At 47.3% G+C, this 24,439-nt stretch overlaps 1 protein-coding gene across 3 annotated transcripts in view; it reads left to right on the top strand.

The window, feature by feature from the left end:
- The first annotated feature begins 5,082 nt into the window (after window positions 1-5,082).
- The window catches only part of DVL1 (dishevelled segment polarity protein 1), a 73,028-nt gene continuing 53,671 nt past the window's right edge, over window positions 5,083-24,439 (top strand). Inside the window, exon 1 of one of the 3 annotated variants that reach the window (XM_009556731.2) lies at window positions 5,083-5,445. In XM_009556731.2, the coding sequence (XP_009555026.1) occupies window positions 5,276-5,445 (170 nt within the window). In that variant the 5' untranslated portion in view covers window positions 5,083-5,275. The remainder of the gene's footprint in view (window positions 5,446-24,439) is intronic. The other 2 variants (XM_009556730.2, XM_054085858.1) reach the window with 2 other exon arrangements.

Genomic DNA, 24,439 nt, shown 5'->3' with positions numbered 1-24,439 from the left:
AGCTGGGAATGGTTGGACTCAATGATCCAAGAGGTCTTTTCCAACCTTGTGATTCTATGAGGCATGCGTCACGTGAAGGTGTTTGGCAAGGCTCAATGCTGCCTGAAATGTGTGTGTGCACAATCGTGACTGGTTCTCCATGACTGGCACTAAGATGAAAAGTGTGGGAGTGTTGGGTTTTCAGTGCCGGAGTTTGGGTGTTCAGAGCCACAGCATTTTGTGTGTTGTTCAGCAATACGGGAGGTCTCACATGGAAGGCATCACTGTCTCGTTTCACAGGCAGAGCTTCTTGCCTGGACAACAGAGGGTCTCATGAAGATTCCCCTCTGAAGACCCATCTGCAGCAAACACATGGTGGAGAAAAAGGTGCTTCATCATAAACACCTCGCTGTCGCTCAGTGATTTGAAGTGCTCGGTCTGCTGCCATTTCCAGTAACATTTCATATCTTTGCAGACTCATCTCTGCTGTTTTGGTTGTTGCTTTACAGTACAGTTGCGTTCCAAGACAGAAGTTAGCGGCAGGTGTAGGGATGTTGATGCTGTTCTGTACGAGTATCTGATTTTCACCTGAGATTTGCTGGTGCTGGGAGACCTTGAAAGGCCAGGAGCGTTGTCCAGTGCGGTAATTCTTCCATCAGTACAGCATCACACTCTACCAGAACTGAGATGCATTGGACTTCCGGCAGCAGTAGCTGAACAGTCATCAACAGGCTTAAGTTAGATGAAAAAGAGACTGAAATTGGAGGAGGCACTCTGCATTCCTACGAATCCCGTAAGCTGTGTGCATCTGCTAACAATATTGGTTAATGTTTTCCATCACATTTTTCTAATTTCTTTTCAGCAGCCCCTGCGGAGCACCAGTGTGAATGTCCTTTAGTCTTTCTTTCCCCCTCCCATGGTGAGTCCCCAGTGCCTCATTCCCACAGACCCGTGGGGCAATATCCCTCCATAACACACATTCCTCAATTAAAAGGGTCTTTGGAAATGTCACTGCAAATACCCTCTGTCATTTCCCCGCAGGTTTATTTGTATGTGAATCCAGTGGCAATGAAATCCCTGGGTAGCCTGGTCCTAGAGGCTGGGAGCGGATTGCTGCGCTGAAAGTCTTCTGCTTCCCTCTAGCGTCCGATGCCTTTATCTTCTGTTGGGACCGAGTTCTTCCATGACTTGACTGTGCCCAGGATCTGCTGCAGAGAGAGGAAGAATAGAAGGGGAAAAAACCTTGTATATCTTTTGGATCAGAATCGTGAGCAGTGTAAACCGACTTGGATTGCATCCTGCTGACGCATACCAGCTTGGAGCCAGCCTACAGCATCTTAATTTTAAGATGTATGGTTGCAGTCGTATCTTTCTGCTTCTCTTTCTCTTCTAGGAGCATTTCCGTGTTCAGTTCTTATTCTGTGTTGATGCTAATCTTGCCTGTGTGGATCAGTAGAATGAGATGGAATCTTTGCCCCAGAGAGGAACGGTAGCTGCTCAACTTGTCTTTTTGAATGTGCTGAAAGTCTTCACGTAGAGCTTAGCAAGGGGAGAACTTCAGGTCTTTGAAAAGAAGGAATAGTTTGGCTAACGGTCCTGGTGTGATTGCTCAGACAGCAGCTTCTGCTACATCCCTTCAGTGATAAAAGTGCAAAATCTGTTTCTCCTTTTCTTTTTAAACAATAGTGATTTTGGAGAAAATACTTCAGCGAAGGAGTGTAAGGATTAGTCCTACTGATGCCAATATTTTGGCAACCCAGATTTTCTATCTCTAGGTCAATACTGTGATGCCAGTCTGGAAGGAATCTTCCCTTGGTTACAGCTGCTGTCCGTTTAGTTCCTGACAGTGCTACTGGCAAGCGGGTAGGTGCCTCCAGTCCTACAAGTGGCGTGGAGAGCTGGCAGTCAGTGGTGGGAAGCTTGCAGGGATGCCAACCACACTGCTACTGCTGGGCTGCTGAAACAAAGGAAACGGAAGTCTTCATCTCCCAGAGCTGAGTATCCACATGAAAATACTCATAGTCAAACGTGATTTCATGGACATGAGTGGCAGAACTGTAAACGACTGAGACTTGAGAAGAAATAATCCTCCAACTGAATGATGGGTTTGTTTCTTTACAAACACGTTCTTGCAGGTGGATAAAAATCCGCCATGAAATCTCAGAGTGGGTCCCAAGTCGCAGCTTTGAGTGTCAGAGTGCTCGGTGCTTTGGTTTTCTTTTTGTCATCTCTCTTTAAACAAACACTTATTTGCAAAACACCCAGAGTGTGATGAGCTTTTTGACTTCCCTGAGACAGGCAGCCACCGTCACTATCATTCAAAGGATGGCTTTTTAAAAGGGCTTGGTTGTTCTCTGTGTGGTAATGAAGTGCACTGCCATATAAATGAAGATAAAGGGCGAGCGGCTTTCATGCCTCAGGACACGAGCTGCTCCCTGCAGGGGCCAGCCAGACTACTCGCTCCCTCACGGAGGGCGCAGCACTAATAGCAAGAGATTTTATGCCTTATATTTATTTTCCACTGAAGTTTTAAGGCCTGAACTCTGCACGAAGCAAGATATTGGCCCTGATGGACCAGTGGTTTGCTAAGGTGGTGTATTCTGCATTCCTATGTCCGCTCTCTAATTGGATTAGCTTGTGGTTTGACTGTAACATGAAAGTGGGTTATCTCCTCTCTCCTGCGCTTTATAGAGACACGGAAAGCTTTGTGTGAGTCATAGATCCAGTCTTACCATGTCTGTTCCAAGGTAGTCATCTGACAATTACACAACTCATTATCTTTTCAGTTGTCAAAAGTCAAAGCAAAGCTAATAGAGCACGAACAGAGTGCTCTGCAGATCTTTGTGTGGGTACCACCTGGATCTCTGAGGAATTCAGGCGGTCATGAAGTATGATCCGAAGTGACCAAAGGCTTGAACGTTAATATTTTGCCTGAGTTTCCTACTGCAAAAGCTCAGGATCTCAGAAAACATAGCTTGTACCAAAGTAACATTACAGTCCTGCCAGAGGAAGCCTTCCCCATTCTTGCTCAGACATTCTTGTGTGTGGTAGAACTGTTGGATTCGTGACATCCTTTCTATGCCAAGAGATGCTTCCCGTACTCCCAGGTACTTACAGAACGATGGCATATGTCTGCGCACACAAGCAGGACAACATTGAATACATAGTTTTACAGAAACCTTCAGTACTTTATGCCTTACTCTATCAAATTCCAAAATTGAAAGAGCGAGGAATAACCAAACATTTGGTCATTCCGCTCTCAGAGTGGCTAAGTTGGTGGCTCCTGGTACTAAGGCGGTCATTCCTGACTTAAACTGGTGCCAAATCCCAAGTTATGTGATGAAGACTAAGGTCATACCTTTACTTTGCTGTTTATCTCACCTTTTTAATGATCATACAGACATTCCAGTTTAGCAGTGATGAGTGGTGTGAATGTCAGCAGGTGAGCAAATCCCTGGAGCTGGAGAACCCCAGTGAATGTGATGTTGTAGTTGCTTCACTCGACCAGAAATGACAGCAGAGAGGTGATGATGTTTTTGGTTTCTCAATATTGTTAAAACTTGTTGAGGTGCGGATTAGCCGTAGAGAGGCACCCGGGTCTGGCTCTGCGTGGGAGAATTTGGCTCTGGAAGTGGTATCGCAGAGTTCATGTGGTATCTGGTGGGATCTGGGAATGATTAAACTTTCACAAACTGAAAATAAAAAGTAGCGGTAGTTACAGAATCATGGAATGGTTTGGGTTGAAAGGGACCTTAAAGCCCATCCAGTCCCACCCCTGCCATGGGCAGGGACACCTCCCACTGGATCAGGGGCTCCAAACCCCATCCAACCTGAACCCCTCCAGGGATGGGGCAGCCACAGCTTCCCTGGGCACCCTGGGCCAGGGCCTCAACACCCTCATGGTGAAGAATTTCTTCCCAATATCTTCCCCCTTCCAATTCAAAGCCATTCTCCCCTCCGTCCTGTCACTACGTGATCCCATTGTGCAGATGGGAAGCAGATCTTGTTTGCAGAGTTGCCCACCCTGGAATTTATTCCTCTCTTTCCGGGATATTGTTCTGTTTGTAGCTGAATAGTTCCCAGCCTGCCATGGAGATGATGCGAGGGTTGGAGCACCTTCACTCCAAGGACGGGCTGAGAGAGTTGGGGTTGTTCAGCCTGGAGAAGGCTCCGAGGAGACCTTAGAGCAGCTTCCAGCACTGAAAGGGCCTGCAGGAAAGCTGGGGAGGGGCTCTGGATCAGGGAGGGAAAGGATAGGATGAGGGGGAACGGTTTTAAATTGGAAAGGGGAAGATTTAGATTAGAAATTGGGAAGAAATTCTTCACAATGAGAGTGCTGAGGCACTGGAGGAGGGAACTCGTACACATTCAGACTCATTCCCACCCTTGCAGCTTCCCTGCACTTCGGTTTCATCATCCAGAAATCTCTCTTAGAGGAGTTGTCTCATATCACTCAGCAGTGTAAGGTGAGAGAGGGCAGACTGAGACGAGCTCTTGGTCTGTCGGTGAGGAAGGGCAGGGAGAGGGTGAAGGGGGAAAGGTTTAAGCTGAAAGAGAGGAGATTGAGATGAGATTTTTAGGAAGAAATGTTTTGCTGTGAGGGTGGGGAGGCCCTGGGCTGGGGCGGCAGCACCGCCAGGAGGAGCAGCAGCTGGAGCGGCCGCACCAGGAACAGGGAGCGGGAATAGGAGCTGCTGCAGGAGGAGGAGCAGGAGGAGGAGGAAGAGGAGCTGGAGGTGAAGCAGGAGAAGGAAGAGGAGCAGCAGCTGGAGCTGGAGTAGGAGGAAGAAGAGGAGCTGAAGCTGGAACAGCTGCAGAAGGAAGAGGAACAGGGAGCAGGGGCTGGAATAGGAGCTGCAGCAGGAGGATAGAGGAGCAAGAAGCAGGAGCTGAAGAGGGAGGAGGAAGAGGAGCTGAAGCAGGAGCAGGAGCTGAAGGAGGAGGAGGAAGAACAGGGTGCAGGAGCAAGGAGCTGGAGCAGCCGCAGGAGAAGGAAGAGGGATAGGGAGCAGAAGCTGGAATAAGGGCTGCAGCAAGAGGAGGAGGAGCTGGAGCCGGAGCAGGAGCAGCCAGGAGGAGGGACGGGGAGCAAGGAGCAGCAGCAGGAGGAGGAAGAGGGAGCTGGACCGGGAGCTGCGGCAGCAGGAGGAGGAGGAGCAGGAGCTGGAGCTGAAGCAGGAGGAGGAGCAGGAGGAGGAGCGGCGAGCAGGAGCTGGAGCAGCTGCAGGAGGAGCAGGAGCGAGGGGAGGAGGAGGAAGAGGAGGAGGAGGAGGAGACCCGTCTCCCCCCCTCCCCAATGGCGGAGACCAAGATCATCTATCACATCGACGAGGAGGAGACCCCCTACTTGGTGAAACTGCCCGTCCCGCCCGAGAAAGTCACCCTGGGCGACTTCAAGAATGTGCTCAGCAACCGCCCCGCGCACGGCTACAAGTTCTTCTTCAAGTCCATGGACCAGGATTTCGGGTGAGCCGGGCCGATCCGGATCAGCGCGATCCGGATTAACGCGAACATGGCGGCCCGGGGGGGGCCTTGGGGGGGCCGCGGCTCCGTGTGCCGCCGCTCCGCAGCCGCCTCAGCGCGGGGTTCGGTTCCCGCGGCGGCGTGTGGGCTCCCCGGGCTGCCTTGTGCCCCCCCCGGGCTGCCTTGTGCCCCCCCTGGGCTGCCCTGTGCCCCCCCCCGGCCTCTCTGTGCCCCCCCTGGGCTGCCCTGTGCCCCCCCCCGGCCTCTCTGTGCCCCCCCCGGCCTCTCTGTGCCCCCCCCGGGCTGCCCTGTGCCGGTGTCTGAGCTGCCTCAGCCCTGTGTTTGGGTTCCCCGTTCCAGCATTTTGATTCCCTCTTCTGGTGTTTCGGTTCCCTGTGCTGGCATTAGGGCTCCCCGTGCTGGGTCTGGCTCCCTTTTCCAACGTTTTGGTTCCCTTTTCCAACGTTTTGGTTCCCTCTTCCAACGTTTTGGTTCCTTATTCCAGCCTTTGGGCTGACTCCCTATTCCAACGTTTTGGTGCCCTATTCCAGAGCTTCCCTATTCCAACGTTTTGGTGCCCTATTCCAGAGGTTCCGTATGCCAACGTTTTGGTTCCCTATTCCAGCCTTTGGGCTCCTTATTCCAACATTTTGGTTCCCTATTCCAGCCTTTGGGCTCCTTATTCCAACATTTTGGTTCCCTATTCCAGCCTTTGGTCTCCCTATTCCAGCATTTTGGTTCCCTGTGCCAGCGTTTGGGCTCCCTGTGCCGGTGTTTGCATTCCCGGCGCTGGCGTTTGGGCTCCCCGTGCTGGTTCTGGTTCCCTGTGTCGCTGTGTGGGTTCACGATGCCAGCGTTTTTGTTCCCTGTGGCCGCTCCCAGCTCCCAGTGCCAGTGTCTGAGCTGCCTCTGCCCTGTGTTTGGGTTCCCTGTTCCACTGTTTCGATTCCCAGTGCCAGTGTTTTGGTTCCCTATTCCAGCGTTTTGGTTCCCTATTCCAGCGTTTTGGTTCCCTATTCCAGCGTTTTGGTTCCCTATTCCAGCGTTTGGCTCCCTATTCCAGCGTTTGGCTCCCTATTACAGCATTTTGGTTCCCAGTGCTGGCGTTTTGGTTCCCTATTCCAGCGTTTTGGCTCCCTATTCCAGAATTTTGGTTCCCAGTGCCGGCGTTTTGGTTTCCTGTTCCAGCGTTTTGGTTCCCAGTGCCGGTGTTCTGGTTCCCTATGCTGGTTTTGGTTCCCTGTGCCGCCGTTGGGCTCACAGTACCGGCATTTTGGTTCCCTGGGCCGGCGTTTGGGCTGCCTGTGCTGATCCTGGTTCCCTGTGCTGCCGTTCCAGCTGTCTCTGCCCGGCGTTTGGGTTCGCTGTGCCGGCATTTGGGTTTGCTATGGCAGCGTTTGAGCTGCCTCTGCGCTGTGTTTTGGTTCCCTGTGCCAGCGTCTGGGCTCGCTGTTCCAGCCTTTTAGTTCCTGTGCTGACACTCAAGCTCTCTATGGTGGTGTTTGGGTTCCAGTGCTGGTGTTTGGGCTTGTTAGGCCGGGGCGTGGGCTCCTTGTGCCACCATCTGGGCTCGCTCTGCCGGCATTTTCATACCCTATGCTGGCGTTCGAGCTGCCTCTGCCCCGTGTTTCGGTTCTCGGTATCGGTGTTTGGGTTCCCTCTGCCAGCATTTGGGCCTTTTGGTTCCCTTGACTGGCATTCGGGCTGCCGCAGCCGGAGTTTGAGCTCCTTATACCAGCCTTTGGGTTCACTATGCTGGCGTTTTGGTTCCCTTGGCTGGAGTTTGGGCTCACTGTGCTGGCTTTCAGTTCCTTGGCTGGCGTTTGGACCTGCTCTGCCAGGCTTTATATATAGGAAGCATATATATATACATATATATATATATATGTATATATATACAGGAAGCCTGAACACTGTTTGGCTCTTGGTCTTCAGGCTTCCTATCAGCATTTGAGCTCACCGTGCCCATATTCAGGCTCCCTTTATCAATGCTACGGCTCCCTCAGCTGCTCCTCAGCTGCCCTCGGGCTCCTGGGCAGGCTGTGCACCTAGCAGCCACCATCCAGCACGGAGCTTGGGATTCTGGAGAGCCAAGGAGAGCTTGGCTACTGCTGCGCTGCCAGGAGGTGAAGCCTTTCGCAAGGGCAGAAACACCGGTCTGAAAATTGAGGTGTCCTGGCCAGGAGTGAAACGGTCACATCTGCAATCCTGGCTCCCCACTTGCAGTGTGTCCTGCTTACTGGCAGAGCTGGGGATGGTGAGGCCAAGGCTGTAAAATGACCTTTGCCATCGTCTAAGCCAGATGTTTGACCAGAGCAGGAGATCTCTGACATTGCTCCCATCTCCGCACACAAATGTGGGTTGCGTGCCACCGGCCTTATCTACAACCCTAATAAAATAAACCAATAAAATCCCTTTGACAGTTTGCCAGGCAGTAACTTTGAAAATCTATTAATCCTTTTGTAGCAAATCACTTCTCTTTGTACTCACATCTGTCACCGGCAAGACAATTTTGCATATTTAAATGCCTTGCGAGTGAAAAAAGAGAGCAGGTTTGTGGGAAACTACTATGGACCTCGCTCCAAGGGCCATAGCTAAGGTGTGAATTCCATGTTTGCTGAAAAATATCATCCCGAGCATCCTTTTACGCACTGTGTAGCCTCTTCCCTCTCCATGAGACCCAAAGCCTTTAATGTTAATTGTGGTTTTTATCCATGGTGAAATGTGGATGTTGTTTGTTGACGCGTATTTCTTATGTGGGAGCTGTTGGTGTTGGCGTGTTACTGCAAGAGCCTTCATGCATTGACTTCGCGTTTCTCTGGACTGTGAAAACATTTTTTTAGGAAACAACTATACAAACCACTAAGTTTGTTTGCAAAATAAGGTCTTTGAAATTATCCATTCATAGATCTTTTTTCCTTCACCTGCAAGTGACAGGGACACGTCCCCTACAGTTATAAATAAGTGTGACCCGCAGGGCGTGGGAGGGCATTCTTCCCCTCTATTCTGCACTCCTGAGACCGCACCTGGAGCCCTGCGTTGAGTTCTGGAGTCCTCAGCACAGGAAGGACATGGATCTGTTGGAGTGAGTCCAGAGGACACCACGGAGATGATCCAAGGGCTGGAGCACCTCCTCTACAAGGACAGGCTGAGAGAGTTAGGATTGTTCAGCCTGGAGAAGAGAAGGCTCTGAGGAGACCTTAGAGCAGCTTCCAGGGCTGAAAAGGGCTGCAGGAAAGCAGCATCTTGGTTGTCTTAGCAAGTGTTAATAGTAAATATGGGTCTTTTTGCCATCATCCTGCCTTTAAACTGGCTTTTTGGAATTGCTGTTGGTAGTAGGTAATTAGAGACGCAGTTGCCACTAACCACAACAAAATCCTGTGTCTAATTTCTGCCTCATGTGCCTGAAAACGTCCTCCAAAGAAATCTCTTACGCGTGGTCTGTAAACGCTCCTTGGGCTTCAACTGCAGCAACGTTCCCGTTGCAGGTGCAGCGTTCTGCAGTTCTGGGGCTGTTCTGGGATTTGGTGGCTGCTGCTTGGCCAGGCGGGTTGTAAATCCCAGCGTGGAATGGAAAGTACTTCTTGTGTTAGGGAAGGAATCTTTTCCTGGAGGAGCGGAGCCTCCTTGCGCAGCCAGCAATCAGGACCTGGGTTCGCAGTGCTGCACATGTTGTTGTAATTAAGGCACAGCCTTTCCTGGATCCTGAAATAGCGTAATGAATAATTGTGTTCAGAAACAGGGGATGTGTTGAATTGTTTCCAACCCTAAAAGACAGAGCTGAGGATGGGGATGGAGTTGGGTTGGGGATGTGGAGCCGTGTCGAGCTCTATTAGGGAGTGAAGCAGTTCTGTGTTCTCTGTGCTGAGTTCCCAGCCTGCTTTCAGCTTTGCTGCTCGGAAGGTGCAGGAGAACCACGCAGGAGTGATGAATTTCCTTCTGAACTTTGGTTACAGTTTAATTTACTACTCTGCCTTTCAGTCTTAATGTTGCGCTCTCAGTAAACCTGGAAAAAAGATACGCTGCAGAACCTTCCTCTTGATTTTCTGGAGAGCCTGACTTTGACAGAGAGCTGCTCTCTCCTATGCTCCCTCGTTCCAGGGGTGACTTCTGCACCAGCTCTTGATGAGATGGACCTGTCTTTGTTCTGCAAGCCCAGGCTTCCCCGCTGCCTCCTTCTGTAGATAGGATGTTGTTTATAAGATGCAGAATGTTTAACTGTGTTCTGATTTTAAGACTCAGTCCTTGGAAGTGCACTGTACCTTCTATTTTTATTCCAGTTGGTGGGAAATGAAGCAGGACTGTTACAGGATCAAACTCGTTAATGTGATGGTATCCACCAGCAATGAAGTTTCGAAAAGGTGGTGTTTGTGATGCGTTTTACAGACAAGGAGCTGTGTCACCAGCTTGCTTCGCTGCCTACAGCAGCTGATTCTTTCCTCTCAGGGGAAGAGCTCAGAGGGCACTTCCGATTGCTGAGATGGTTGATTCTAAGGTTACAGCCACTTACATCCTCACAGTAACGTATGATATGATTTTGTTGATTCTTTGATGGTTGAAAAATGGCAAATGGTGAATATATCTAAAACCAAAGCTATAGTTCACGATGCCTGGGCTGTCATGACTGAAGCTCTGACAGCTGCATAAATGCTGTTGAGTCGTTAGGATCCATAATGACTCTGTGACCATTCCTCTAACACGAATTCCTACCTGCCTGCTCTTAAATACTTGGTATTTTCAGAACTTTTATTGTAAAACACTATCACTAACTTCCAGAAATATAAAATTATATGTGTCTCTGATCCCAGGCATTCCCACAAGTGATTGAATTGGCGCTGCAGTGACCTCCTCTGAGGCTCCACGCTGCTGTCTCACCTCTGGTCAGCCCAGGATGCTCTGCTGCACCGTCATTATAGCAGAAGAGGTTCAGAGGAAGAATTGTACCGTCTTAAATATGTGCTCTGTAGAAAAGCTCAGACCGATAAATATCCTCTCTCCTGTGCTGTTCTGGCTCCCTGCGCGGTGTGCAGTCAGCGTGTCACCAGGCAGGAGCTGATGGTGTCTGTCAGGACTGCGGGATAGGCAATCTTTATCCATCACATACCAGGGTATGTCTGTTCTGCCATCCGCCTGGGTGAGGTTCAACTCCTCATTCTTTCCATTGTGTGAACTAATACTCTCCTGATTACACTTCTTCAGGGAGTACTTTGAGGAGTGGCTTTGTAGGCATTCCTTCAGTATCAGCAGAGCTTCCTTTCAAACTCCACTTTTAGGTGCAGCTGTTCATTGCGCAGGAGTGGGTTTTCCTGGTACTCGATGTGTTGAAAACTAGGAAGCAATTGTAATTTAAAGCAGTAGGAATCCAGCCCAAGATTGGGATTATGAGCTGGATGGTGCTCTATTTTTGATAGAAGTGAAACACTGTCTTGTGTCTTTTCTCACGGAGGCAATGTGCCATCTCCATTTTCACTCTTGCCCTAATAGGAGTCCTTACTGAGAAACGGGAGTCTTGATTGACAAATGTGGAGATGCGGAGTAATTTCATAATTGGGGAAGCTTTTAGAGACAAGATATTAAAAACAACACCCTTGAAATACTTGTCATGGAGACAAGTGAAAGTAGGAGTTGCCTATTTATCAATGAGGCTTAGACAAGTGATGCTCTTAAGTGCCATTTGGACACTGGACATAAGTAATTTGGAAACCAGAAAGCTGATTTGTGTTTGTGTTTGCAGAATTGTGTGTTCATTGAGTGTAACTGTGAAAGCTGCTGGAAAAATCCAGCAAGCAAGGGAACAAAATCATGGAAGCCTTATTTCCACCTCTTCTCATTCAGGGATAAGGCAGCGTACTTGGCCAAAAGCGCCTTTGCGGGTAGGATTCTGCCTTTGAGGTGAACACTGCTCAGCTGTGCAGCAGTAAGAGTTTTGGGTTGGAGATTTGTTTTGGTTGGTATCACAATGAAGATTTTAACGAGGTATTTTTGCTGGTGTTTTTAAGGAGATCCTCTCAAGACTAAAGAGCAGCATGAAAAGATGCCCACCTCCATTCTTGTTTGAAAACTGAACAAGCAGGTGACAGAGGCTGATGTAGGGCAGTTGAAGGTAGGAGCTTGTCTTTTTTGACACGGAATAAAATGAAAGCAAGTGGTTTATATCTGCATTAGAAAATACGGAGCTGTTAGATGAATGTGCAGAGGGGGCATGTGCTAAAAATAACAGGGTAGGAAAATGATCTTTGCAGCTCTGTGACAAGAATTGATACCCACAGAACGAATCTGTACGGATCAGAACTAGGCATGGGGATGCTGGGGCAAACTGCTGTGATCAAATCTGGCAAATATTTTGGCTGTATGAATGGAAAGTTTCAGAAATACTAAGCAGGCTGTGAGACTTAAATGTAGGCTGGAAGTGAGGGTCTAGAGAGCAGTCAGAATTCACCAGGGGGCAGATCAGCAGGTAAGAACAGGCAGGTTATAGGACTTTTGGCCTTGAAATACAGACAAAATGATCTTTACAAAGCAGCCAGGTAGAATCTCCCTCCGATTGCTTGCTTTGTCATGTGTATCTCAGGCTCCTCCCTGTTTAATCTCTTTTAGCCTTAATGTTATTGAGAGAACAGGGTGTTTTTAGGAGGGATGAATGAGTAAGGAAGTAGTTCCACGAGGGTAGAACTGAAGCAGGTCTTCTGAAGCTTTGTGTCCTTTCAGTGTTAACCCTCTGTATTTGCTCTGTTATCTCAGGCTGATTCCTCAGTTACTCAATATTCAGAGATTAGACTGAAAAAAAGACAGCAGCTCGCTTGGACACGAGGTTCAGAAGGGCTGGGATTCAACTGCTAACGCAGCCGCATCATTTCCCGTATGGAGATGCCTATGGCACGCTTCCTGCCAATATCTTTTGGACAGCGAGTGTGCTTGAACAGATGGAGCAGCACATGAGATTCTTTTAAAGGTTTTTTTTTTATCCTATATCCTTCTTGGCCAGGTTTGCCTGTCTGCAGGCGAGAAAGGAATGGTTGTGCAATGGTCAAAGCTGGCTTCAGGTCACACCGAGACAGCTGTTCCCTGCGATGTAAACAGGCCGGGCTGACCAAGAATATAAATGCAAGGCATGTTGCAGCCCGTGGCGAGGATTCCTGACCCTTCTGTGCCGTTGCTGCCAGCTTTGCTTTGCGAGGCTGTGGCAGGGCATGTGGCAGCACTGGAGCTCAGTTTGGGACAGATCCAACGCCTGGTGGAGTCGCTGAGAGTCTGTCTCTGAAATGTACTCAATTTTGAGCCAGTTTCCAGCTGAACTATTTGTTTACGTGAACAATACTGGTTCTAATGTGTAACTCGCCGTGAGCACAGTGGGAGCAGAATGCTTTTTAACGAAGGCTTTCCTCAACAAATCCACAGGTGGTTGAGTAGATGGATTTGAGAAGATGCTTGGATTTTTATTGGTTCTTTGAGACAGGTAATGAAACGGAGTATGGGGACGCTGACTTTACAGTTCACAGGGTTGGCCATGGTTCTTTCCAGCTTTCATTCCACTCATCATGGTCTGTTGCACACTTAAATGCCTTAAACGTTGCAGAAGTCCTGCTATTGGTGGAGGAGCTCAAAAATGAAAGCTGAGTTTCAGCTTGATTCAATTGAATAAATGTGGAATAATGGTATGAAAATAGGGATTACTAGGAGCAGGTCCTAGGACTGAGGATCTGGATCACCAGCGACCACATCGAGGCCTTCGTGGGGAAGAAGGAGTCTTAAGACTGGAAGAGAGGTCTCATTAATACCTGCAGAAGGTTGGAGGGCTGTTACCAAGTGGGAGAAAATGGTTAAAATGCATCGTTAAAGGACTGGATTGAGACTTGAAAAAAGTTGTGTTCAGCCACAAATTTAGGCTTGGATTCAGCAAAGTCCTTGGACACAGTGAGGTGCAGGGCTGAATTGAGACCTCTGTTAGCTCCCTGCCAGATGAGAATAGCCTTTTTCTCCTGGCTTTTCCCCATTTTCTCAGCTCAGCTGTATGAAATTCCAGGAACCCACATGTCTCACTGCTGCTGTTTATACAGCATCTCGCACCGTGGTGCTCTTCTGTTTGCTGACATCAGAAAGCACTCTTGTAGCACAAATAATAAAAATATGGATAAGAACAGCAGCTTGAGAAACCTCAAAGCCTGTGCTTTGTAACCACACCAGGGTAGCTTACACGTGTTTTGCCAAACTGATTCTGATAGCTGCCTTAAGTACAAGTCACTGCTTATTTTAACGTCCCAACTGTAATGTAATCTAAATATTTAAAACAACCCCTTTTTCTGCTGGAACCCGAGGACTGCTCAGCTCTGAGGGTGGAGTGTGTTATGTTTATTAAAAGCTCATGCTATGAAAACATGTGAAAGGGATACATCAGGTTTTTGCTGCTTCCCGTGGCTGGTGATCTGCAGCAGGACAAGTTAGAAAAACAAGTTTACTACTGTTCGGTTAATGAGCACCTCCACGTAGTGTAGGCATGGTTTTGTTTTTCTTTTCTCCGGTGCTCAGGTAGCCTTCTTTTGGCTTAAGAATACACACGCAGCCTGTGCAGCTGGTGGAAACATTAACCATCTCTATAGGATTTGAGTTCAGCAGCTTATTTATAGGCTTGCTGTATCTCTAATTAGAATTTGCCTGTGAAGTAGGTTGAATTAAATGGGATTTATTTAATAATAATTCCTGAAACATGATCACCGTTCCAGCGTGCCACGGGAGAGGGAGCAGGCACCAGGAGGAGACCCAGATGCACCGGGAGGAGATCTGCGTTCAGCACTTTGAAACCGACCATAAACAGCAATGGAATAGATTAAAATTTTGAATTAAGGAATTAATTAGCATATAGTGTTAAAGACTGTAAGGATTTCCATGGTCTATTTGAGTACAGCAGGCTCCCTTTGCCTTGAAATGTGGCCTGGTGTCACCAGGACAGCGTGTGGTCTGGAGGCGGTCTGGAGCACCAGGCAGGGATTTCACCAGTTGTGCCATAGCGCTCGGTGGGAAGGTTGATGAGGTGGTTTTAATGACACACAAACAGGATTTTTTCTGTGCGTGGCATCACTGCTAGAATTCTCTCCCTGCTCTTCTGGTCTTTATCTTCCGGAATCATGACACGTTTCAATTTGGATGCCTGGATAATTAAACTTACTTCCTTTCACTCTTTTTTTTTCCGTGACAGCTGGGGTTCCTGTACATTTGGCTGATGTTGATGTTGTGTTTGATACGATCGGCAGTAGATTTTCTGCCTTTCTCTCTAGGTGAAATTCTTTCAAATGGTGATTTCTTTTCTCATTTAAGTTCTGGCCAATTCTCACTCCCTTTCCTGTGTTACTGTCATCTTCTCCTTGTAAATAGACATGGAGAAAGGGCGTCCATTGGTGTCTTCATGCAGCTGATACTTGCCTGTAGAATGTAGGAGTCCTCCAGGAACTTGCAGTATGTTATAGTCTCCCTGTTGCAGTCTTGAATGCCCTGTGGTTGGTAAAGATCGGATTTGCTAGTGGAATTTCTTTGCGAGGACCCAATTTGTCAATGTTTCTGTCACCTGAATAGCCAGTCCACTGTCTTTATTGCTGCTCGGTCCAATTTTAACATCTCCAGGGTAAACACGTAGGATGATTACTCGCAATTAGAGCAGCGAGCTGTGCTCACAGCCTCTTGGAAACTGGAACGGTTGAAGTTTCTGTTCCCCCTCCTTTTGTGTTAAATAACCTAGCGAGGTCAGCTGGTGTTTGCAAAGCAGCAAGCCTTTTCTTATATTAAATTTGCTTCAAACTTCTACAACGCAGAGACCAGGCTTTCTTTTCTTTTTTTTTTTCCTGTGTTTACGGTAAGGAAAAGGGAGCAGCGTTATCCTTGAAACATTCAGAAGTGTGGGGGTCCAGTCCTATTTAAAAAAAGACGTGAAACCCTGCTCCCCTTTCTTAGCAGGTCCGTACTTCTCTTGATATACCTCACGTTATGGGATGGAAAATGTGATAGAATCAGCTGATTATTCCAGTTAAAGATGTTGCTTCACCAAATACAGCCTTTACATATGTACTATTGCAGTTTATTCTGCGTGGCTTTTTGGTTCCTTAAAATGCTGAGATTTCTGCATTTTATTTGGAAAGAAATTAACAGAGAGGAGACAAAGTGCCAAGTGTTAAACCTGCTGAGTAAATGCAGTGTCTAGAAGAGTTTTATTCCTATTTTCTTCTTTCTTTTTTTTCCTATTTCCCATCTTCCTATGGGAAGAGGAAGGTATTTGTGCCTTGACCATCTATTCTGCGAGTGCTGGAGGTGGAGTCAGCCCTTGTCCTTTCCGTAGCCATCAGATAACCCTGAGATGAGCGAGTAAGTTCTGTTTCTTTTGCCTTGACGCGCAAACGCTAATGCTAACGGGAGCAGCTCCGTGATCGCTCCATGTGGAAACACCCAAAGAGAGCTTGAGAAGAAGGCTCATAGAAGTGGCAGCGTCCTTTGAGGGGCTGAGTGCTGCAGATAGACTTAATTTATCATTTGGTCCTTGAGATCTGGTTTTGCCCTTGGAGTGACAGGACTCAGCCTGTTGCGTGAGCAACAAGCTGAGCAGTTGCTGATCCTTTGTTTGAAGGCTTTCAACACTTTGATTGTACTGAATAATGGAGGTGAGGCCAACGGCCTCTGGTAAAAATGGACACAGCACTGGATTGAGGCAGATGAATATTATTTGGTCCTGCGGTGTTGTTTTTAAAAAGCTTGCTCATGCTTCCTGGTTACTTTCTGTTTACCTCCTTTTTGCATTCTTCTAGCAGAATGGTTTCCCTGCAGTTTGCTGAAGCTGAGGCTGTAAATGACTACGTCATACTGAGCAGAAATCTTTTCAGATGCAGTTTAATGGCTAATTATGATGTCCAGGATGGCATCTTTTCTCTGGCTCTGTAATTTATAGAGAAAACAGCTGCCTCATCTTTTGGTAAATGTCTACTTTATGTGTTCTGATTGTGTTATTAGATGGCAGTAATTAAGATAGTCCTGCAAGGGATGTTTGTGAGATCTGCAAACGAATCCTCTTCTCTGAGTAAGTAGTGGAGGACTGTGGCCTTCGGTAGCCAGCGTTTTGAAATCCTTCTACATGTGCCTAATGAGAAAAACACATGTAAATTCACTGTAAGCGCAGCTATTTGTTAAGAATTTTGCAAGATGTAGAATGTACAACGCCAGTTCCAAAGAACGCACTGTTTTCAGAAGAGATACACTGAGTAGGTGGACTGGGAAAATGAAAAGGGAGAGGAAAGCATTCCTGACAGTCTCTGGTATCAGTTTTACTGTTTGTTTAATCTGTGCTTAATCACTTGGTTGGGGTACAGAATCTGGAGAGATGATTAAACTGATCTGTTTTTCTTGTCCCGGCAAAATGTGTTGTTTGTTCATAATCATTAAGGGTAGGTCCAGCTCTGCTTCCAGAGAAGTTGGAGGAAAACCATTTCTGAACATCTCACCATTAGTGTTCACAAATGCAGTCTTGCCTTATTTATCCAAGAGTTCCAAGACGGGTTTCTTTCCCTTTACTTTTCTTCTGTTCAGAGCTTTAACAGGGAATGCAGACAGTGTTGCTTTTAAACCGGTCTGCCTTGTTAGTTTAGCTCACAAAGCCGGTGTTGCAGTTGGAAGCCTAGTAGTGAGTGAATCAAAACGTCCCTTTAAGAGCAAGTTGCTGACAATAAAATATAGGAAGGGTGTAAAATGTCCTTTTTCATTAGGATAACACTCAGTCTGGCTTGGTCTTTGGTTGTCTACCCATACACCTGCCTTGTCCAAAGCGGGCTTGTAAGAGAGGGGCTTGGAAGATATTTTCTCATCATGATTCTAGTTGGCCTAAAAATCAATGTGTTAAAAAGCCAAATTCATAAGTGATATTCCCAAAGAAGCAGCAATTTGATAGTAACATCTGATATTTTCTTTCCCCCTCTGAGTTCAGGGCAGCTCCCACTGTTTCCTGACCTCTTTTACTTCGGGAGTATACGAAAAAGCAAATTCCTCTCCTTACACACCCTGTAAAAACTGGCAGAGAGATGATCCTCTTCTGGGGGAAAAAATGAAGAGGTCATGCCTGCTCTCCAGAAAACCTGCGACTCTGAGCGCTGCATCCTGCCTTCTCCTGACAAGGTCTTTAGGGGTGTTAAACTTTGTTTGTTTTCCCAAACATGATAATAACCTCGAGCTGAAAGATATGACTTAGACTGAAGCTTTTTTGTGGGTGGGTAACTGTGTTTATCCTGAGGCCCTGGCCCAGGGTGCCCAGAGCAGCGGTGGCTGCCCCATCCCTGGAGGGGTCCCAGGCCAGGTTGGATGGTGTTTGGAGCCCCTGATCCAGTGGGAGGTGTCCCTGCCCATGGCAGGGGGTGGGACTGGATGGGCTTGGAGATCCCTTCCAACCCAAACCATTCTATGATTCTATGAATACCAGCGTTGAGGTATCGAGCAGTGGGATATGGAATGGGCACACCACTCTCTAGATCTTCTTTCCTCATCATAGCTAAGAGACGATTTTAAGTGTATGTTATATGTGCAGGAAAAGCCTTCGTGTGTAGGTTCTGCTCTTCCCGTCTGGTTCCTGCCTGCCTTTTAGCAAAGGCCATTTGGATTGCCTGCCACTGGAATGCCAGTCTCTACGTTAATTAAGCACCAGCTCTAGGTTTAATGAGCGTGTTGGGCAAGCGGGAGGATGTTACTGGGGATTTTGCTGATGCTGCTTTGGGGTCCCGCTTTTCAGAGAAGACTGCTGGAGGCTCGTCCTACAATTTCTGCTGTAGAGTTTAATCAGTTGAGACAAGCTGCTGAGCAAATACAGAGCAATTTACAGTACTTGAGGAAGGAATGACCTAAATATTTGTCCTGGGATTCTGTTGCGGCTTATTTCCATGTGAAATGTAAGAAACTGAGGAAATAATGATCATATTTGGTTATTTCGGTGGCCTTGGTAAGATGAAGTATGGAAATCATTTGGAGGATATTCAAACCATACTAAACATGATGTACTCCACTTGGTTATTGGAGTGAAACGCTTGAGGATCGTAGAATGGTTTGGGTTGGAAGGGACCTTAAAGCCCATCCAATTCCACCCCCTGGGCAGGGACACCTCCCACTGGATGGGTTGTGAAGGGAAGAATGACTGTGGTTGAGGCTCTGGTTTGGGATTTGAGGTCTGCGTGCAATTTTCCCTCTTCCAGTGACTCCGTGTTTGACCTTGACCAAGTGATCAGTCCCCGATACTGAAACCAGTTAGACTTGCTCCAGGCTCCATCTACGTACATGAGCTGTGCCTTTGGAGGAGGCTGGAAACGCGTTGAAATTACATCCCTGGGGAACTTGTAAATAGGGGCTTTTATTTGGGGGTTCACTTCTGATTGGTAAAAACTTCTGGTGCAGAGTAGAACTCCAGCTTGCTGCAGGCTCGCATAACCATGGGGTCTGTCCTTGCAGAAGTATCCCGGGCCAAACACATGCTCCCTTATCGGATTTCTCTTCCCTTTTGCTTCCCTGAGTGGCAGAGAGGCTCTCTCCCCTCCCTGCCCGTTGCTTTTGGGCGGTCACTGCGGGAGAAGCTCTTTGCAATGACTGGCTTCAGCGATTGTTCCCTTTGTACCCTTGTAATGTTTGCCATTGAATTTACTATCATGGTTGATTCCTTCAAATTATATAAATATATAAAAATAATTTGCCAACGCAGAAAGATTGGAACTACTAAAAGAGTGGGTTTGCAAGACTTTTGGGGGCTACTTTTTAAATCTGTTTGTTTCCAGTTGTAAATATGTATATTTTTCGGTTGTAATTTATGACCTATTTCAGATATAGACACAAAAAAGCACAATAAATGGATCAAATGAGCCCACAGCCTTGCCTGGTAGAGAGAGGAGAGAGAAGGATGCGTGGCAAGCTTGTCTTTATTTGAACAAGTACATGCAAAGAAGTGTCTGACGCTTAATTACATTGTGCTCCTCCTAAGGAAGAAAGCTGCACCCTGGTAGCAAGTGATGACAAGATACGGAGGCTGCAGAAAACATGAATATTTAGGAATTTCTGGACCAACCGTATTGTTTGTAATGAGAGGTGCCGTTCAAGTGTTGAATTCAAGGGGGAGGTTGGATTTCTGATGTCATGGGGAAACGTGGGAATACTTAGTCATGAGAGACTGTTGAGCAAGTGCAGTGTTTGTAAACGTGCTCGACGAGTTCCTCAGTTCGGTCTATGCAAAAATCTTCAGCCGTGCTAGAAACTAATCCTGAAATGGGAAAGAATGTGCCTTCCAAAGAGTACTTGGAATAAAGGTAAACTGAGTAATGGCCCTGGAGCCTCTGTGAGCGGGCAGCTGGAGCGTTGTTGAGAGTTCTTTGGTGCTTTACATGTTTTGTGGTGGCTCCTGCACAGAGCGCCCCGATCAACGCTTGGTGAAGATAACGAAGGTTTGCAATGCCCAGTGAATTTATTTGCTGTTGTCAATGCTGTTTCAGGGCTCCAGCTTGTAAGAATTACCTGCAGGGTAAATGGAAATCCTGTTCCTCGTGCGATATTAGATGGATGCATCTGGAGTAGAGCGATCAAATAGTTAATGTGGAAAAGCCTGCCTCTTCTTCTTTCACATTGTCCCAGCAGGGGTTGCATTTGATGGTTTACATTAGCCCTGCTGTTCCAGCTCCTGCTTCTTTCACACCCTGCTTTTCATCCCCCCTCCCTCCTTAGGTTTTTTTAATACGTCTTTTATTCAATGTGGTTAATAAGCATATTTGTCATCTGCTTATTCTTGTCTTTGCTAACACTCCCTCCCCCCACCCCCGTTCAGACCAAATTAACAGTAACCCACTGAATTGCAGATAATGCTACTGTGAATTATCCTGTGCTGCAGGGCAGCTTCGCGCTCCTAGTGCCAAGTTGACTTTAGTTTGTGTGGCTAAAATCAGGCAGTGCAAAAAGAGCTGGGATTTTCCTTCCTGGCTGGAGGGGCTCGTTGGTGTTGAGGGGCACTGACTGGGCTTTAGGAGGCATCTCCTGGACAGGTTCTTTTTGTGGGGACACCTTTGCCTGGGGACATCTGTCCTGGTGTTGTCCCCTGAGTTGCTGCATGAATTGCACTTGTTCTTTCCCTTTGTGAAAAGGTGCAGAGACAGATACGGCGTGGTTATTTTATTGTTGTTTATACAGGCAGGGGGCCGTTCTGACAATGGGCATCACCTTTCTTGAGGCATAGTGTGAGCCTCTAGGAAGAAAACAGAATGTCAGAAAGGGGAGAAATCCATTAGGGTGTAACAGTTCTTCTTAAGGAAGGATCTTGCTTTTTTCTTTACGTAAAATAAAAGTGAGAATAATAGAAAATAAATGAATAGGAATTGTAATCTCTTGCTGTGCCAAAGATCTGGGACCGTGACCCGGGATGTACTGGATGCAAGAACAAATCCGTGACACAGCTATCTAGCAGAGCCTGGCAAAGTGACTAGAGGTTGCTTCCAGTGATTGCTCCTGGATGCAATGTGTTTTGACAGCCGTGAGTCTGTTACTGTCACCGCAATAAAATGCGTTGCTTCAAATTAAGCAAAAGAAGACCTTTCCTCTCTTTTATAGTCCTAGAAACTCTTGAGTCTTATTGTTCCTTTCTCCTTTCATCCTGAGGGCTTCTAGGAGCAGTCGCAGTGTGGTTTGTCTCTGCATTCCATGCTGACAAGAAGCTTTACAATATGTCAGATAATAACCGGGGCCCTGTTAACTCTCGACAGCGGACTGAATGTCATAATTAGAGCTCTCTCTGTTTGATTTCTTTGGAGCAATGTCATACAAATCAGGAAATGGCTTTATAACTCTGTGGACAAACGGGACATTCATGTGAACTTTGTGACCGTAGGGATCCAATAAGGTCAGGTGGTGGTGGCTTTGGGTGGGCTTCTAGGTTGGAAAAGAATGCTGTGGATTGTTTGAGCAGTTGGTTCAGCTTCCAGTGCCTGGGAATTCAGTAGCAGACAGACACCACTATCCTTTGTGTCATTGTTGATAGCCTCAACAGCCAGGGAAAGGTTGAAGCTGTCTCTGGAAACACGTCTCTCTGGTACTGCAGGAGACCGAAGGATTGAAGCGCATCGTCTGTTCTTGGTTGTTGGGTGAGTGGAAGATTCCATTCCCCAGGGTTAGAAGTTTGTTTAAACTTCCTTTGAGTTGGTAGCTTGGTTGACTGTCATTTTTCCTTTTTCCTGCTGGAAAGCCTCCTCTCATTCACTCCATCAATACCTCCCTGATTTGTCCTCACAGGACACTGGATGTCACATTGTCCTCAGCTTAGCAGACCCCCATGCATCTAAAAAAGGATGTGAGTCGGTCGTGTGCGCAGATCTGCCTTCAATAAATGTGTTTCTGATTTTCAGTGCTTGTTGTAAGAGTTTGTCTCACATATTTCCTTCTTAACAATTTGTTCTTTAAATCGTAAGCATTTGGGTATAAGGTGTGGGTGCTTGTGAAACCAAAACGTGGCTTTTAAAAATGGCCTTAGCTCTTAAAACCGTGTTTCAAGTAGTCATGGAACCACCTTGACTTTTCCTTGCCCAGGCTGCTGATTTCTCGCATTCGTGTATTCTTATTCTTTGGTTTTGTTTTACTTAGAGCAGCCAAATAATGTAAATAAAACCAATAGAGATCTGCACATCTGCCAGCTCATGAAATCTTAAAACGTTCTTTTCTCTAAGGACAGTAAGTATAGAAATGTAAATGCAAAACAAAACCAGCTTTGAAAATGTATTGCTCCTTTTGTGATATGATTCATTTTCCTGAGCGTTACGCTCTGAGGGCAGATATCGGCTAACATTGCAAAAAGTGTTTTTTGGAGGCAGTACACAAGAGCTGAACTCTTATTAAAGCTGTGTTCTCAAAAGGAGCTGTGTCCCTGGGTGTGGAGGCACCGAGCCGCTGGAGAACAGCGTCTGCCAGGGCGAGGGAGAGCAGCCCTGGCTTCTGAGAGTCTGACAGTGCCTCCTTTCGTGGTTGTGTTTTCTTCTGGACAGATTTCCTTTCGAAAACAGTGACTCAGGACAGGGTCAGAAGGTAATAGCTGTGTTAGAAAGTTATAACTGAGATGCTGCCAAGGTGTCTTGAACTGTTTCCCCTCTTTAAGGTCCTGTAAAAGAGAGAGCTGCTTAGTGTGCGCTTCTGATTTCCCCCCAGACAGCCTGGCTTGTGGTGGCTTTTCAGGTTTGAAACCCACCGGCTGGACCTTTGCCTGTGGATAAGGTACTTGGCGTCTTGGGGCAAATCTAAACAACTAGTCCATGTTTCAGAGTTTATATTCTGTACTCACCCACCCGTCCTCCCCCCTTCTCATCCATGCTGTCTCCTTTTAATAGTTTCTTTTTCTCTCTTTAGACTCCAGGGATCACTAATTAAGAAATCAGCCTCTGGTTGATGGGAGAACCGTTGGCAAGTGCTGCAGTTACAGAGCTGCTGGGCTTTCCAAGTCCCTGACAGAAAAGGAGTAAAGATAGGAACGCAGCTATGATAGAGGAATGGGCAGATTACAGAACCACTGGGATTGGGTCTCTTCTTATCTGGCTCCGCCAAACAGCAGGATATATGTCTCAATGAAATCGGAATTAGGAAGTGACAAAGTGGAGTTGTACTCTTGAGAGATGCTATCAGTATCCTTCTGCAAAAATAGGATTGGGAAAGCTCAAGAAGCTGCTCAGGATTTGTGGTGTGGGTTGGTCAGACTGGAGCTGTTCTGCCTCTCAGCTGTGTCTGTAACAGAAGCACAGCTTTACAGGTTCCCTATTCCAGCGTTATCGTCTCTCCGTGTCGAGTCAATTGAAAGCCTGACCTGTGGAAAGCTGCTCTGACTTGTGGATTGTAGCTCGGTTGGCGTGTAGGAGTTTGGTGTTTGTGAATGCTGTGATGTGAATTTGGGCTCTTCTCATTAGTTTGATACGGCAAAAAACAGCCTTTGCTTCTCTAATAGGATTTGGAAGGCATCTCTGCAGCCCTGCTGTGTCCCGAGCTGAGCATTAGGCAGCCTAATACAAACACACAGTCTGGCTGCACCTGTGTTGGTGGGAAAAGTTGTTCCCGGTGGTCTGCCTGTTCTCCAGGGAGAGGGGAGGAAGCTCGGCTGCACGCGGGGTCAGCGCAGGCGTTTCTGCAGCCTGATGGCTCATGAAGTTCCCTTGACTGTAAGATACTGAATTTGACGAAAGGTGGATGATGCAACTCGAACGGCTCTAGTAATAGGGAGAACTTACAATTTCTTCCCGATTTCAAACTCAGCCTTCTTCCTGGGGTGATGAATGTGTTCATCAGACATTCCTGAGCGATGCCGCGTGTCATTTCACAGTGTGTGCGGTGAGTCAGAATGGATCCTAGGCACCATTTGAGGAGGCTGTGCTCTGCACCCAGAAGATGTGGCTTTCCAGTGTTTATGCACAGTTCCCAGGGGAGCTCAGTTATGCTGGCTCGTGCCTGATATTAGTAAAGTAGAAAGCTTGCCACTTGTGTTGTTTGTGGCTCCGTCTCTGGGGCACACTGTCCGGTGTCAGCTTGTGCAAACCTTCTGCCAGGCTCGGGGTGTTGCCTTTAAAAGATAGCCCTGCCCGGAGTGGTGTGTGTTGGTCTAAAACCTGTGGGAGATTCAGATTTCTCTGGGCTGCATTCCGCAGCCAAAGCAGACGATAACTCTGAGCCTTGTTCCATCTCTCAAGAGCTGCAGAAGTACTGCAAATCACTGAACAGAACCACAGGGGTGTACGTGTGCCTGTCTTCCAGTCGGGACAAAAGAATTGCTGAATCCAGAAGGAACCAAGGGGCTGTCAAAATGCACTTTGCAAATACCATAGCACTCTTCTTGCTGAACCTTAGAGGATAAAGGCCGCGGGGATGACTTGTTACACATTGGAAATGTGAATTTCCTCAGAACGGACACGGCTTGCACATTTTTTCATGTTCAGTTCCTGGTGAAATGCCACGCTTGGAATAATGACTGAGACTCCGAGGTGTT

This window comes from Cuculus canorus, chromosome 21 (genome assembly GCF_017976375.1).
Source record: "Cuculus canorus isolate bCucCan1 chromosome 21, bCucCan1.pri, whole genome shotgun sequence".
Lineage (NCBI taxonomy): Eukaryota > Metazoa > Chordata > Aves > Cuculiformes > Cuculidae > Cuculus > Cuculus canorus.
This window is presented reverse-complemented; position numbering and strand designations above follow the sequence as displayed.